The 17,719-nt window shown below is 37.8% G+C and overlaps 1 protein-coding gene across 1 annotated transcript in view; it reads right to left on the bottom strand.

Annotated features, from left to right (window-relative positions):
• BMT2 (base methyltransferase of 25S rRNA 2 homolog) overlaps positions 1-2,502 on the bottom strand; it is a 62,597-nt gene extending 60,095 nt beyond the window's left edge. Inside the window, exon 1 of the mRNA XM_044678165.1 lies at positions 2,241-2,502. Coding sequence (XP_044534100.1) covers positions 2,241-2,400 — 160 coding nt within the window. The 5' untranslated portion in view covers positions 2,401-2,502. The remainder of the gene's footprint in view (positions 1-2,240) is intronic.
• Positions 2,503-17,719: the final 15,217 nt, after the last annotated feature.

Here is a 17,719-nt window from a genome sequence, read left to right as displayed (position 1 = left end):
GCCTACGAGCCCTAAAAATAATTTATTTTTTCTAGGAAAATACTCAGAACTCCAAATAATCCAACATACAAATGAACTTTCTGAACACTACTCATATTATTAGTTGTAGATTACCATATTATTATAGGGATAAAGCACAAATATACAATAGGAAAAAAATTCTTAAGTTATGGACAAAATCCAGTTACTCTCCTATAGATGTAATTAAATTTTTTACCTAAATTATTAGGATAATTTTGTTAGATAAGAGACAATCGTTTAAGGTTTTTTGTGTTACTGAAACAGTATTGAAACACAGAAGTCTAAATCAGTGATAGAATTCAGAATCCAACAGAAATAATTAGCAAAGTCTAGAATCTTTTCAGGCTGCTAGAATTTGTAGGTGGACAAAAGCAGAACCAGGCCTTTTTGACTATATAAAAATGTATATAACTTTCAACTACGAACTCTAATTATCAACAAGTAGTGTTCCCATGGTTAACATTCAGATTTAAAGACGTGTTTTAACATGTGGGAACTAAGCAAGTGCAAGCAATATTTTAAAAGATGATCACACATAAGTTTAATTAGTAGCCTGTTAGAATTAGGACTTATTCCTTTATAAATAAGGGAAAAGTAAAATACTGGTAAAAATGGAAATTCTAAATTATATGCTTATCATTTATTTCCCTTCTGTAAAATCCACTTTGCTTAAATTTCTTACTTATTTTGCACAAGTTATCAAGCTAAAAATAAAGAAAACATTCACTTATTTCCTCATCTCTCTAAACAATGTAAAAATCTACAACAAATGCCATTATGCAAGCACATTCTCTGAAGATCAAGAATGATGCAACAGTTGCTATGGTAACTATTCCTTTTATTTAATAAATTGTGGGTCTGGGATAAAACATCCCTTTAAAAATAAAAATTTCTACATTTTAACTATGCCAATAAGTGTCTCCCAGTGCCATCTATTAAATCATTATAACAACATTCTGGGGCAACAGATTATTTTATAATCACACCTGGTTTGGATTCTCGAGGAAACTAGTTTCAAATTTAATCAAGTTGTATTTGTGAGACTAAATTGAACATTGGAGAAGTAGAATGTTAAAGCCACAAAAAGGAACAAAGATACTTCGTTTTTAAGCTACTATATCTAACTAGGTTTTTGTATATATTAAACTTTGTAAGATGATAACCAAATATAAGATTTACAGAATTGTACTATAAACACCCTAACTTGTTACACTGCAGGCAAACTAAAAATAATAACACATATATTAGAGGGAAGGGAGCTCTCTCATGAGCTAAGTAAACTGCTTTCCTAATCAAATAAAGGGCGGAAAAAAATCTAAGTTGTTTACAAGAAAAATCGAGTATTTACGTAATTTGTCCACCTATATTTTAAGACTCCAAAGATATTTATTACTTTTTGTTAATTTCCCTCAAGCATAAATAAAAGTTAATAAGGTTCTCCACCAAGCTCATACCACTTTGAAAGGAGCCACTTATCCATCACTGATTGTGGGACAGTGGCCTCTCAGATACAACCAGTGGAGATTCTGACCTTAATGAAACTGATAAGGGGGATCCACTAGTTTCAAAAACTAATTAACAGCTCCCTCATCCTCCCAAACAGCGTCCCCTAACCCAAATAAACAACATTTAAATATAGCAAAAACTGGCCTAAAAGGGGGGTTGGGGTTGGGGGCGGTCGGGAAGCCGCTTTTAAAGAACACCACACCCACGCAGCAAAAAGGCCTGCTGAGTTCGCAGCCCCCAAAAGGCCAGAGCCTCAGTGATTTCGGGGGTGTGAGAGGTAGCAAATAGGGGAAAGCAGAAAAAGAGGGCAGTGAGAGGAAAAGGATAAGGGGTAACTTTCGTTCTCCTGGTGATAACGGTTTTTACCTGGTCTTTTTCCTCGATTTTGTTTTTCGCTCCACCTTTTCAAGTACTTTCTATCTATACTTCCCCCCCCCCCAATGTTGGGGGGTTGGTTCAATAGCGACTTCAACAATCCTGACTGGGGGGAGGGTGGAAACATCAGGGAGGACACCTTTTCTTTCAGCGCCCCTCCCCTCCACCTTTTCCCATTGCAAATCCCACCCACCCCCCGGGTGCTCCTGACCTAAGCTGAGCTGGGAGGTGAGTGGGTGCCGAGATTGAGGGGCCTGGGGAAGCGATAAACAGTGATTTGAGAGGGGGAAGGGAAAGGTATCAACAAACAAACCCCATCCCCATCCCCCGCTGTTTACCTTCGCGGTACTTCTTGCGGAGCCGCCGGTGGACGCTCTTCACCAACCCGGAGAGCTTCTCCTGCTCCAGCTTCCGCTCCTGCTCCCGAGGCGGCTGGCCGCCCGGGGGCCCGGCCCCCTGCCCGCGAGCGGCGCTCCAACCCCCATCCCCAGGTTCCATGTCCCTGTCCCTGCCACTGCCACCACCACCGCCGCCCGCCGCCCGCCGCTCGGGCCCCAGCAGACTCTCGCACGGCGGAGCGGAGCGGAGCAGCGGAGGAGGTAGCAGAGGCAGCAGCGGGAGAAGGGGGTAGAAAGCGAAGGCGAAGGAGGAGCAGTAGGAGCAGGAGGAGCAAGAGCAGAGACAGTACCCCACCCCCACGGCACCCGAATCAAGCGCAGAACGTGATTGGTGACATTTGGAGGGCTGGGCGGAAACGGAAGGGGCCAAAGGCCAATCAGCTGGTAGCTCCGGCTGCGGACTTGGGTTATTTGGGAAGGCGAGCAGCTGGAGGGGGCGGGGTTGGGGGTTGGGAGCGCAAGGCCCAAGCTCTGAGCTCCTTTCCTATCCCCCCAACCCTTGCCCCGCTCCAACCCACCAGATCGGGAACGCATGCGCATTCGTGGTTCCCTCTATGTGCTGAGGTCTGAGGGTTTTTTGCTTTGTAGTTTGTTTCTCATTGAAATGCCTGCCCCCTTTACCGTCTTTTAACTAACCCCTTCAAATGAGTACATCGGATCAAAATGACCAGTACTAACTCTGATCAAAATCTACCTTGATCAACACAGGCTCCTTTTAACCGTGTAGTATTGTGCAAGTGTCTTTGTTCCTATAAAGCTATTCCTTAAGCTTTTCAAGGTAAATGGCATTCCCATTTTGCAGATTGGAATCTAGCGTCTTAAAACACTTTCACCTACATGGTTTTTATGTGAGCCTTATAAGAGCCCAATGAGGTAGGCAGGACAAGTATTAGTTCTATTTTATAAATGAACCTCGCTCTAACTTACCTTTCCAGCCTTATTATACGATACTCCTGATCATGAATTCAGTGGTGGCTTCCTTGTTGCTCACATGACATTCCATCTCTTAGGTTCATGACTTTGCGTTTGCTGTCCTCGGGCCTGAAATGCACTCCCTCTCCACTTGCATCTCATCCGGACCCCTGGCTTATTTCTAGTCTCACTTGGAGGGCGACCTTATAGGTGAAACTATGAAATCTTTCCTGATCCCTACAAGTTTCCAGCGTCTCCCCGGCACCATTACCTTATTTACATTTAGTGTAATACTGATATATGTACATGTTTCTCTGCCCCATAAAATGTAAACTCCTTGGAGGAAGGGACTTTCACTTTTGTCTTTTTATCCTCAGCACTTAACAAGATGCCTATCCCAGAGTAAACACTTAAAGAATGCGTGTTGATTGACTGATGAAGAAACTGAGACTCCTTTAAATTAATCCCTGAACAGGCCAGTCAGTAGTGGCTGGAGTCAGGATTTATAACTGAACCATTCATGACAGGAATTAAGAAGTTCTTAATTTTTTTTCATGTCATGGACTCCTAGGGCAGTCTGGTGAAAACCATGAGTACTTTCTCAGAATAATGGAAATTACAAAGAAAACCAATTAAATTATAATAAAGTTATCAACATAGTAAAAAAACAACAACACACGAACAAAAACTTCTCAAAGCCTCTGTTTTTTTTTGTTGTTTTTTTTTTTTTAATAAGGGAAATTGAGACATGAAGAGGTCAGATGTTTTGCCAAAATCAAACTCATTCCAGTAAGTAATACAGGTATCATCTTAGAGAAAGTAATTGTTCCTGTCCCTAGTCACACAGTAAGTATCAGAGACAGAATTTGAAACTGGGGCTTTTCTCCTGACTTTGAGTTCCATCTTCTTTCCAACAATATCAACTCCAAAACTGGCAAAACTGAGATTATAACATGGATCTTCTTACTATGCCAATGTTTCTGAACCTGTGAGCCTCAAATTTGTGGAATGTGGAGAATCATTTTGTAGAGAAGGACATTAAGTGACTCACCCCCAAAGTTAATAAATATTAAGCACCTACTATGTGCCAGACACTGTGCTGAACACGGGGTATAACAAGAAAGAAAAAAGGTCTCAAGAAGCTCACCTTTTAATGGGGGAGATAATATGCAAACACATTGTGAACTATTAAGTTAACAGAATAAACTGAAAATGATCAATGGAAAGAGAAGGGAATAAGCATTTTTATGTTACCTACTATATGCCAGGCCCTGTGCTAAGTTCTTTTACAAATATTAACTCATTTGATCCTCACAACAACCTTGAAAAGTAGGTGCTGATATCCTCTTTTAACAACTGTGGAAACAGAGGTTAAATGATTTGCCCAGGGACACAGCTAGTCAGTGTCTGATTCCAGATTTGAAATCAGGTGTTGTGACTTCAGGCCCAGCATTCTATTCTACTGCACCACCTAGCTGCCCAGGGAGGGCACTAGAATTAAGGAAGGATTGGGAAAAGTTTCCTGTAGAAGGTGGGATTTTATTGCTCTTCTGCCTTGGAACCAATAGACAGTATTGATTCAAAGACCAAAAGAAAGAGTTTAAAAACTAACTAAATAAATAAACATCAGAGGTGAAATTTTAACTCAGCCTTCAGGCATCATATGCAGCATTTCCCCCTTCTCCCTCCAACATTTATTTAGAACTTGATAAAGGATTAAATAAATCTTTACTATTTTCTATATTTCAAGAAAATTTTCTAGATAATGTATAGATGTTTTATCTATAAATCTCTAAGTTTCCTTTCAGGTCTAAGGTTCTAAGGCTTATGTTATAAAATTTTTATCTAAATTAGAAAATCAGGGGGCAGCTAGATGGCTCAGTGGATTGAGAGCCAGGCCTATGGAAGGGAGGTCCTAGGTTCAAATTTGGCCTCAGACACTTCCTAGCTGTGTGACCCTGGGCAAGTCACTTAAGTTACCTCTTACCATTCTTCTGCCTTAGAACCAATACACAGTATTGATTATAACATGGAAGGTAAGGGTTTAAAAAATAATAAAAATAATAATAAAAATAAATTAGAGAATCAGCAGACTCTAGCTTGGCCTGAATGTCACTATGCCCTATGTACCCCTGCTAGATAAGAAGAACAGAGAAGGAAGGAAGAAAAGAAGATGAGAGAGGAGAGAGCTTGAGAAAAGGAAGGTGAAACAGGGCCAAGAAAGCTGTGATGGAATGGTAGAAAGTTGTCAAGAGTTGCCTCAGGTGCTGTTAGAGGCAACTGTGAAGATAAATGGAAGTTTCTCCCCAGGCTTAGATACTGAAAACAGGAGAGATGTAAAATTTTGGGAATTACAGTGACTTCAAAGAAGTGTCTTTTTTGTGAATCACAGTGACTTTCCAAGAAAGCAATCGAATCATGTTTCTTTTTAGTTAGTTATAGCTATAAAGTGTAGAGAGTAGACTTATTAAAAGCTCAGCTTATTCATTGTCTGGGACTTGTACTAGTCAACTTGATAAGTATGATTATGCTAATGCTTTGATAGAATTCTGGTATGCCATAAAAAATTGATTAGGTCAGCCCATTGAAGATGTAAACTATGACCTTTGAACTGACCTTTTAATAGGGAATAGAACTGAGCTCTGTAATAGCCTGGCAACCAAATCATCTCATCCCACTTAATATTAAAGCAATTAAATTTATAACATAACTTAAGCTTTTGAAAGTCTTTCCCTTACTACTAGTGACTAGAATTTAAGTATTTTTAAGCATTTTTATTTGTTGTTTACTTTCTTGATTTTGTGAGAGGTTCTTACTTGTTTTATTTATTTATTTGTTTGTTTGTTTAGTTATTTTAAACCCTTACCTTCCATCTTATAATCAATCAATACTGTATATTCGCACCTAAGTAAAAGAGAGGTAAGGGCTAGGCAATGGGGGTTAAGTGACTTGCCCAGGGTCACATAGCTAGGAAGTGTCTGAGGCCAGATTTGACCTAGGACCTCCAATCTCTAGGCCTGGCTCTCAATCCACTGAACCACCCAGCTGCCCCCTTTGCTTGTTTTTAAATTGCTTTTTTGGTTAACATAATATTTTATTATTGTTGTTCAGTCTTTTCCTGTCATATCTGAATCTTTTTTTAATCTCATTTGAGGTTTTCTTGGCATTTATACAGAAGTGGCTTGCCATTTCATTCTCCAACTCATTTTTCATATGAAGAAACTGAGGCTAATGGGGTTAAATGACTTGCCCTGGATCACAGTAGCTACTCCTAATATCATATTTAATATTCCCTAGATGTATATTCTGAGAGGAAACACAATCCAGGGGGATACATTTTAGCTCAACCAGGTCAGTGGCAGCTCAATAACACAGTAAAGTGCTGAGTTCCAAGTCAGGAAGACTCATCTTCCTGAATTCACATTTAGCCTCACACACTTACTGGTTGTGTGACCCTGGGCGAGTCACTTAACCCCATTGGCCTCAGTTTCCTCATTTGAAAAAAATGACAAACCACTCCAGTATCTTTGCCAAGAAAACCCCAAATAGGGTTATGAAAAGTTGAAATAACTGAAAAATAACAACTGTACATGAGCTTTGCCACCTATCTCCTTTGTGGCTCTGGACAAGTCCCTTGACTTTGCCATAGTTTATTCATCTGTAAAATGAAAAGGTTGGATTTAGCTTGAGTTATAAAATCCTATGATGCCTTATTCTGGCATGGAGGTGATTCTACATTCTCAAATGCCATAACAGTTGAGGCTCCAGCAGCTTTCAGGGAGCTAGGAAGGGTTTCAAGAATGGACTCAGTGACAGAGTATGTGTCCATTTTCTCAGATGACAAGTCTAGCTGAGTTCAAAAAAAGTCATGTCCAAAAAATTGGCCACTTTGGAATGAATTTTTTATGTATGAGAAATAAAATGGATTAAGTTTACCAAAATGTATGGATTGTCTGTATTTCTGTGGAATTCTACTAAAGAAATCACCAAACTCTTCACAAGGACATGAAGTTTCTGCAAGACATTAAATAATATGACAATATATCTTATTCCATTTTGAAGAGGGTAGTCTTTTAGCACCCATTTTCCAATATGATATTATTACTGGGGAAGAATTTCTGAGTGTTCTAGGAGAAGAGAAAAATGAATGTGGTAAGAGGGACTTTCCATTTAAGAGGAATACATTTTTAATGCTCAAATTGGTCAGTAGGTAAATAATTTCCTTTCCTATTCACCAAGTACATACTATTTCACAGAAAAGACAAATATATCTTTTAAGGGTTAAACTATTTGGTGTGAATACTGCCAAATCTTTATCTTTATTATTATTTTTTGCATTTTAAAAAGGGTAAAGGGATCCAACAGGACCTTTAATTAATCTAGTCCAACCCCTTCATTTTACAGATGAAGAAACTGATGCTCACTAAGTTAATTGTAAAAAGAACAGAGAGGTAGTATTAACTAAGGCTATAATAGACCTCCAGTCTTTTGATTCCAAATCTGTTGCTCTTGGGGGTCAATGGAATTGGGGAGCCAGGGAAGGCTGGGTTCATGAAACTAGAAAAACCTGTTTGGTGAAAGAGAACAAGTCTAATCTCTTGAAGAAACACTTGATAACTGGATTTCTCATCTTCATTCTTTGCCTCACCTGACTAGCTTCTGCACATTCTCTCATGTTCATTCAGCTTGTCAAAGTGCATATCCTATTTCAAAGAACCATTCTTTATACAGGAAGTATCCTTAGGAAGGAAATATCTTTGTTTTTTAAATGAAATTCTTTGTGAAAGGAAAAAATAATCTCCATTTTACATTAATATCAGTCTTAAAGACAGTGAAAGGCATTTAATGATAAAATACCACCTCTTATTTATTTAGTGCTTTTTCCCCAAGAGCTCACTGAGGTAGTTAGATAATCTCTATTTTATAGGTGTGGAAAACAAACTACAGTGACTTGTTTAGGGCCACACAGCCATTATCTAGAAGAACCAGGAATCAAACAGGTTTCCAGCTCATGCTCTACTATACTATTTTCTTTTTAATCAAGTACCATTCAATGATAGAAGTTGTTTTAGTCAATGTTGGAAAGGGATGACATTGATTGATATGCTGAATGCTATCAATGAAGATTGGTTATATTTCCATAAAAATCATTTGTAGGATTGAGGTAATAAAAAATTCTTTTAAAATTGTACCTTTCATGTAAAATTCTGAAACTCTTACATTTTATTTTGGGTTGTGTTGTGCTTTTACCACAAAATATTTATGGAGCAGAGGGGGTGGAATAGCATAGGGTTTTTGGCATTATGGATTTCTTTGAACTGCCATAAGCATTAATAATTTATTTGTATTACATAATGATTTTGATATATTTTTCAGTCCCCTTTGGCTCATTCCATCATTGCACTCTTTAGAAAAAGAATTATTTGCATTTAATGTGTGTGTCTGTGTGTGTGTTTTTTTTTTTTTTAGACCCTTAACTTCGATGTATTGTCTCATAGGTGGAAGAGTGGTAAGGGTGGGCAATGGGGGTCAAGTGACTTGCCCAGGGTCACACAGCTGGGAAGTGGCTGAGGCCGGGTTTGAACCTAGGACCTCCTGTCTCTAGGCCTGACTCTCACTCCACTGAGCTACCCAGCTGCCCCCTGTGTGTGTGTGTTTTAATAAAAACCCTTACCTTCCATCTTGGAATCAATACTGTGTATTGGTTCTAAGGCAGAAGAGTGGTAAGGGCTAGGCAATGGGGGTTAAGTGACTTGCCCAGGGTCACACAGCTAGGAAGTGTCTGAGGCCATATTTGAACCTAGGACCTCCTATCTCTAGGCCTGGCTCTTAATCCATCGAACCACCCAGCTGCCCCCTATTTATTTTAAATGTTGATTGAGTATGCACTTGTGTTCATTGGTAGGTCAAAAGACCTGATTAGATTTTTGAATATTGAAGATGAAGTTTTATTTCTAAGTTGGGTAAGACTTTTTCCCCACTATTATTTAGATATCTATTTTTAGAAATAGAAGTAAAAATGAAGACTAATATAGTTGGAAAAAGCCAACAGTTATTTTTAAGCCATTTACCTCATATTTGCATAATTTCCCAGAGTGAATTGTATAAAAACAACTATCTACTTAATTAGCCCAGTTCACTCATGCAAACAGAAAGAATATGTAGATTATGACACCAATTATTTATGTTAGGTAGAAACTATCAAAAGGTTTTCTTTCTAATATTTTCCATTCATACACAGCAGCTTCCTTGGGGGGAGTGAACTGAATGTTTCTTATTTAATATATTAATAGAAACAAGTATAGTTGTGAAACAGAAAGAGGAAAATTTTATATGGATCAAATTTTCATATATTAATGGCAGACTACAGCTCAATAAGAACATGCTTTTCTTCTCTTCTCTTTTCTTTTCTTCCCTTTTGTCTTAGAATTGACACTAAGTATCAGTTCCAAAGAAGAACAGTAAGGATTAGGCAATGGAGGTTCAGTGATTTGTCCAGGGTCCTACAGCTGGGAAGTATCTGAACTCATGTCAACTGTGTTTATGGAACCCCAAGTTTGCCCCTGTCCCTTGGGAACTTGCCTAAAGGAAAGTCCCAGACTGACCTTGCCTTAGACTGAACAATGGATCACCAAGCATCCATGGAGTAATCCTGAATAGAAGTGATAGAAATACTCAAATCTCAATCACCCTTTTTGCCTTAGAAGTTTCTTCCCTTGTATCTTGGGCCACTCCCTGGTACTCCAGCCTCAGGCTACAGTCTCTTTCCCAAGCCTGCTGGTAACCAGTCAGTGTATGTTTTCTGTCCTTAATTCCCCAAAGGGTATATAAGACCCCAAGTTCTTTTACTCCCTGGAAAATCTTTTGGCTGTGTTTTTCCAGAGTCCCAGAGCTTTGGCTTGTGTGGTATTTAGCGTTTGACTTGGTGTGGTGGTCGAGTCTGGAGCTTTGTCTCTTTTGTCCTGATTAAAAGATTTGTGCTTTCTAACTACTTTAGTGGTTCTGTGTTTTTCAAGGTTGCCACCAAGGGCCTCCCATCTGCAGGCCTGTCTAGCCACTGAGCCACCTTGCTACCCCAAGAGCATACTTTTCAACAAAAATACTTTATATATGTTGTAAATAGATTGTAAATTACTGGAGGGCAGATACTTTTTTTTCTTTTTGTCTTGTAGCTCTTCACTTACTGGATGTCTATTGGTTGCACAAAAAGGAGATCCTCAATAAATGCTTGTTGGATTGGAGCGTTGTTCTAAACAAACCTTTGTTTTTTAAAATGAAATTCTTTGGGAAAGGAAAGAAAATCTCAATCTTACATTAAGATCAATTCTAAAGACAGAGAAATGCATTTCATGCTAAAATATCACCTCACATTTATTTAGTACTTTCTAAACAATTGCATCTGTTTAAAATCCTATCATTATTATAGTGAGTAGCATTTGCTACGACATCTGCTTACACAGAAACACTATAGTAAAAAATCAAATCAAGCCTTTTAATAACCCAGCAGGGTGTTAGGACCAATGGGAATCACAGCTGGTGTTACCCCTGGTTTCTGACTACGGCTAAGTAAAAAATTCAAAATTTATAGTGTTTGTGTTATGAGGTGCTTTATGAAGTTAGTTAAACATCTGTAACAGGAATGGTGAAGGAACAAAGTTTCTGATGGAAAAAAGGAAAATTGATATTTTCCTCGTGCAATTAAAGCATGTCTGGTTATACCCACTTCATCTAACATGGAGACACCTTTGAGAGGCGTTTGGTGAACATCTCCATCGCCTAACATGGAGGCTTCTGCATCTACCGTACCAGGTAGCCTCCTTGACTGGCTGCCTGCATCTTTAAAACGGGAGAGATTGGGCTGTGCCCTCTTTTCTGCTACTCTCTTTTTGAACACTCATAAGCTGTCCAGAGAGTGAAGGTCATAGTTCACTAACAGCAAGGGTACCATTAATTGAACCAATGGGAAGGAAAGGACTTTCTTTCTTCTGCTCTCCATGGGACTTGGAAGTTGGAGCCATGGCAACTACTTGGAGTCAGACTGAGGCAGCCAGACCTAAAAGAGAAGCCCTGAGAAGTCGAGTGCCTGGACCTGGATCATGGGGAAGTTTTGGGTGGAACTGGGACTGTACTCAATGGCAAGCCAAGTGGTGTGGGGCAGTTGGGATATGGGACAGGGACAATAATGCCTTCCATGTTTGGGGGGGAATAAGTTTGTACATTTGTGATTATGCTTTCTTTTTTTAATTATTTTTTAATTTTTATTTTGAATATTTTCCCAGTTACATATTTCATGTTCTTTCCCTCTCCCCCACTCTCCCCCCAACTCCCTTAGCCAATGCATAATTCCACTGGGTTTTACATGTATCATTGATCAAGACCTAATTCCATATTATTGATAGTTGGACTAGAGTTATCGTTTAATGTCCACATCCCCAATAATAACCCCATCAGCCCATATGTTCATATGATTATGCTTTCTAAAGTAAATATTTCTGAGTAAATCTTAATGCAACTATGAGTGGCTGAATGAAACTAGGGTGCAGGTGACTACCCCCTACAATTGAGGGAACAACATCAGTTGCTGAGAGTCTAAACATTCTACAATCTCCTTAAGGGTATGGGAGAACCTTGAGCATGGAGTAAGATTCCATATATCTGGCCTTCAGGCAGTGGGGACCCAAGTAATCTGTGTTACACTTGAAAGCTCCATAAAGACTTTGACAGAAAGAATCTCATGCCACAGAATAATCTAGAAAAAAAGAACCCCAGGCAGAGAGTTGAGTGATGAGTTTGAAAACCAACTCAACTAGTGATTCATGTATGACCTTGGGCAATTCACTTCTACCATCCATTTGTCTTCTCATTCCGTCATATTGGAGTCATCAGTGACTGCCATTGCCTACTTCTGTGCTGTTGTTTAGGTCAATGATATCATTGATGGAGGGGAATCCTGATGAGGACCAACATGAATAACTTCTACAATAGTTTTGTAAAACTGTCTATGGCAATGAGGCCAAGAGATTTATCTACAGTCACCCATACAGTCCCAGGGTGGGACTTGAATCCATGTCTTCCTAATTCTGAAGCCAGCCCTCTAGCTACTATTCTACCTTACCTCTCACTGACTACCTTAAGGGGACTTTTCTGAGAATTAAATGAGATAGTAGACCTTGGTGTTCTCATGTTCTAAATTAAGAAAGTTAGAACTGCTACACAAACATGGGGCATTATTATTATTGGGCTTGCATGCATTTTTGGGCTGACTTTTTAGGGCCCATGAATGAGAACTTTATATGATCAGGAAAGAGAATGGACTTAAATGATTTCTTCTGGTTTTTGAAATGTTGTGTATCAGCCTTATATTCTGAATTTCTAAATGTCTTTTATCAGAAATTTCTCTTTCTTTAAAGTTGAAGCATGCAATACTAAACTTGGTGCTGGAACAGATGCTTTTTAAGGGGAAAAAAAAGGGTGGTGTGTGCATTGCACATGAAATCATCCTAAAGCTTTTTCCTTTACCAGGCAGCATACACTTAGCTGGATCAAACCTTTAATATGCTAGATCAGGGGTCGGCAACCTTTTTGGCCGTGAGAGCCATAAACGCCACATTTTTTAAAATGTAATTTCGTGAGAGCCATACAGTGCTCACAGTGCGGCTCCTGTAATAGTGCCTGAAAAAAATTATGGCTCCTGCAGAAAGAGCCATATCTAGCCCTTAAAAGAGCCAGATATGGCTTGAGAGCCATACGTTGCCGAACCCTGTACTAGAGGGTGAATATCTGGAAAAGTTAAATCTAGTGTATGTCATCAAACTACTCATGTAGTCTTAATCAAATCCCATTCACATTAGTCTACTACAGTAATATTTTAATTAAAAGAATTCTATTTCCGACTTATTTGAAGCTTCTCAAAGTCCATTCTAAACAAAAGTCATTAGAAAGTTTGATTTTGGTAAAATAAAAAAAAATAAGCAAAACATTCCTACAACAACTATTTATTTACCATTTATAAGCTGGCTTGAAAGAAACTTCTGTAATTACCTAGGAATTGCCTACTCTAACTTCCTAATTTTACAGATGAAGAAACTCAAGTTCATACGAGGTTTAAGTAATTTGTCTAACATCATAATTAAGTGGCAAAGTGGGAAAATAAGCCTATTGCCCTTATGTCACATTATGTCTAATTGTCTAATATTTCTTCAATTTCATAACAGATTTCATAAAAAGAAAACAGTTAATTTAGTAAAAACAAAAGAAAAAAAGGCAGTTGAAGTTTTGGGGCTGAGGTTTATTTTTATTTCTTCAAAAACTTGTTGAATTTTTACTGTTAAAACAGTTGGAATGGAATCATGAAGACTCAGAAAAAGCATCGATGTCATCTGTTATAAGTACAAGAACAGGAAAAATCAGAAAGCTCTAACTAAAAATTAGTCTCTTACCATTGCTTATGACTTAAAAGTCAAAAATGACAGGCAAAGTACTGAATTCTCAATTTTTGTTTTTGGTCTAATTCCAAGCTGATGAGAGTGCAATACAAGAATTCAATAGCTTCCAAATAGACAACTAAATATTTTGTTTTCTGATTTTAAATATTTTCTATTTAGTGCTGTGATATAGTTGTTTAGTTATCCACCGATGAGCATATGGTGCTAACTGAAACATTACAATGCAGTCTTTCTTATTAATCGTTGATAGAAGACCACAATTTTTTAAAATTTTATTTTAATTTATTTTTTACCAGTAATGTATATCATCATAGAGGAGATCGAACTAGGAAAACATTTTAAGAGTTACCCAATGTTCCTGTTAGGCTTTTTATCCAGGTTGTCTTTAGTCTCTGGTATTATTTTTATTGTGTGATGTTTTTAAAATAATAATATCTTGCTAATTAGGGTTTATATTTTCTTGTATTTCAAGTTGATTTAGGGAAATTCTTCAGAGTTGATTTTACTTGTCAGAGATGGGAGAAAATGTGAAATAATGAGAGATTTTCCATTGTGATAAATTCTATAAAAATTTCTTCTTCTTCCTTTCTCCACTGAAAGCCCAGATTTTCTAGTTTCTAAATAAATATGAAGCTCATTAAATTTACTAAATATACACTGATACTGCTAAATACAGAATAAACCAAAGTAAATTATAGCTGACTTTAAAAGTAGACAGAGAAGATGTTTGCCTATTCAGTGTAAATTGAAAGGTATGAGATGAATTCCCTTTTCTCAAAATATCTTGCCTCTAGTGCTATGAAGATAGTATAACATGGCAGGGAAAATACTGGATTTGGTTTTAGAAAACTTGTCTTGAAAACACAGATTTTCCATTTATTACCCTTGTGGTCTTAGATAGATCACTTCATCTCTATTGGCCTCAGTTTCTTCATCTGTAAAATGAAGCCATTAGACTAGATGATGTTCAGATTTCTTTCCAGTTCTTGATCTATAAAATTCCATTTACAGATGAATTTCTTTTTATATCAGAAGATTTTACATTTAAAAAACCCTCCATGTTAAAGATATACATGGTCCAGAGAAGGATATACTTTCTGAACAAGAGGATCCTAAGTATTCAATTCAACCTGAAGCTCCCTCAGGTGAATCTTTACCATAATATCTACTTGAGAATAGTTTGGATGCCATACTGAGGATTCAGAGCGATTACAGGAGAGCACCTGTGAGTACTGGTTTGATTCTGAATCTTTGAAGAAAACCTAGATACTAAATCAGTCTTCTATTTAGATCAAGTCTTCTGATTCTGATAAAGCCTATGATTGGCAAAGTAAAACTCTTAGAGCTAGAATAAACGTTCTGATTCCTTATTCTCACTTTCTTATGAAGAAATAGAGACAGAAAAATTATGGCTTGGCCAAGGACACGAGCTATTTGGTGGCAGAACCGGGAATAGAAATCCAGGTCTCTTAGCTTTTAGTCAAAGATTATTTCTATTATACTAAATTATATTCCTCAGAATTAACTGGGCTGGGGACAGTTAGGTAGCACTGTGGATAGAGCACCAGGCCTGGAGTCAGGAGCTGGGTTCAACTTTGTCCTCAGACATTTCCTCGCTGTGTGACCCCCTGCAATTTGCTTAACCCCAATTGCCTAACTCTTACTGCCCTTCAGCTTTGGAACTGATACTTGTATCGATAAGATAGGAAGTAAAAGTTTAAAAAAAAAAAAAAGAATTAACTGGGCTGCCCTAACATTTCATTCGGGTCCACGGGTTTGCTCTAAGGTCACCTCATAGCTATGGTTGTAGAAGCCTGTCTGTTTTGATCATTTCCACTATATCCACCAAATCCTGCTTTTCATCCCCTCATGGAAACACTATTTCGGTGGCTTCCAAATTGATCCCTTTGGCCCCTAATCTGTAGCATTCCAATATATCATACCTATTGCTGCCAAGTCTTCCCAAAGATAGCTTTATACATGCCATTCCCCTTTACCTACTGGAACAAAGGATGAGCTCAGGCTGTTTTCAAGGTCCTTCCTAAGCTGACCATAAGGCTATTCTCCAGCCTTATCTCATACTATTAATGCTTATAGGAACATTCCAAGCAGTCAGACCTACTCACCAACTCCTACATCATGGGCACTTCTCTCCTCTGTGTGGTCTCCTTGCATGGAATGACTCTCTTCCTCTCCACTTATAGAAGTCCCACTTGGCCTTCAAGACCCAACTCGTTTAATTGCCTCTTTCCAAAACTTTACCCGCCTGTCCTAAGCCCCTGTGAACTTGCCCTCCATGTTTCTACTTAAACATTTCACATGTATTATCTCATATGTTGAATGTTATTCATTATTTTACATATAAATCTTCACTTTTCAACTAGACTTTTGGCTCTTTGAAGACTAGGACCATGACCTGTAATTCTTTTTATCCCGAGGGTCAAGTTGTCTTACCCACATACTCACTTAAATGCTTACTATTTCAGATGGAACAAGGAAGTATTTAAGTTTTGTCTAGAAGAGAGTAAAAATTCATCACTTCTATAAACAGAGAACTTGGTTGAGTACCCCCTTTTTAAAAAATTACTGTTTTTTTTTCAAGGATGAGGTGATATGATATAGGAGGGAGACAAATGGGCTTGCAATCTGAAAATTTGATTTTAGGTCCTGGTTCTGTCACTCTGTTCCATTGGTCTATCAGGGCATGATATTTGGCTTTTCTAAACCTCAGTTTGCTAATCTGTAAAATGAAAATAATTATTATTATACTTCTTGCCTTAGAGGGTTGTTATAAGAGGATCACATTATAAATTGTGAAGTGCTTTAATAATTATCAAATATATATTGTAAATACTAATTAAATACATATGTCTATTTGCTATTATTTGTTATATTCAAATGGGCTATGTATTTTTATTTCACATTTGACATTTTGACTTCATATAGTTTATTTGGTGATTCTTTCTTACTTTGAAAGGTGGTATGGCACAATGGGTGCAGAGCTGACCTTATAACCACAAAGATCCAGGTGCAAGTCCTACCTTTCACATATATTGACTGTGATCCTGGGCAAGTCACTTGACCTTTTAGACCTTTAGGCACCTTCCTAAGCCTATAAATTCGTTAGAAGACGCCAACCTTCTAAAAGAGAATTATCTCATCTAGGAATTAACTATCTCTATGAAATTACATGTCTAGGCTCTATCCTTCCTTACTTTAAATTTCCTTTTTTTCAATGAGTATACCAAATGGAACATTAGTTTTAAGAGAGGGTAGATTATCAGGACTGGGGTTGCCTTAGAAGCCTGAAGATAAAAGCTGAATGGCAAAGAAATGGAACAAAATATTCACTGAAAAGCTTATTGACCTTGGTCTTGCCCATGTCCTCAAATTGAAACATACTCTATTATTTTTTATCAATTGATAAATGTTTATTAAGGATTTACTATATTCTAGGCACTGTGTTACTTTTTAATCAGCATAAATTATCATTCGGTTTTTGTTTTCTTCTCACCATTGTGTAATTCTGCTATTGCTAGGTCTAGGGAGGGTAGGAATTTCCTGTTACAGTTAGGATAGAAGCCTGGAAAGGCAAAGAACTTACCAAGGAATAAAATGGCTCTGTAAAACTATATACATCCCAAACACAAGCTTTTAACTTAGAGATGTGTCAGCAATTTCAAAAGTAGTTTCTTTTTAGGACACCACAGTGATTACGGTCTGAAGAAGTTTCTGAACTTTTAACTTAAGGTAATGAGCCAGTTAATAGGAGACTGGATTTTGTGTGGGAAGCAATTACCCCGATTGATAGGAAACTTGAGAAAATGAGTGCAAGCTTTAATGAGATCGACAAAAAGGTCATGTGTCTGAAAGCTGGGATAGAAGAACAAGGTGTAATGCTGGGAGAAAAATCATTAAAGACAATACTATGAAAACCAGTGAAAACAAAGATGAGGTATAGTACCACTGAAGCTATCAGTGTAAAAGATTATAGAATTAACATATGGAAACCTCCCTTGGGTCCAAGCCTAAGTTTTAGTTGGTCTTAGTTTATTTCTACTC

The sequence above is a fragment of the Gracilinanus agilis genome, chromosome 5 (assembly GCF_016433145.1).
Source record: "Gracilinanus agilis isolate LMUSP501 chromosome 5, AgileGrace, whole genome shotgun sequence".
Taxonomy (NCBI): domain Eukaryota; kingdom Metazoa; phylum Chordata; class Mammalia; order Didelphimorphia; family Didelphidae; genus Gracilinanus; species Gracilinanus agilis.
The sequence above is the reverse complement of the archived record's forward strand: the minus strand, read 5'-3'. Positions and strand labels throughout refer to the sequence as shown.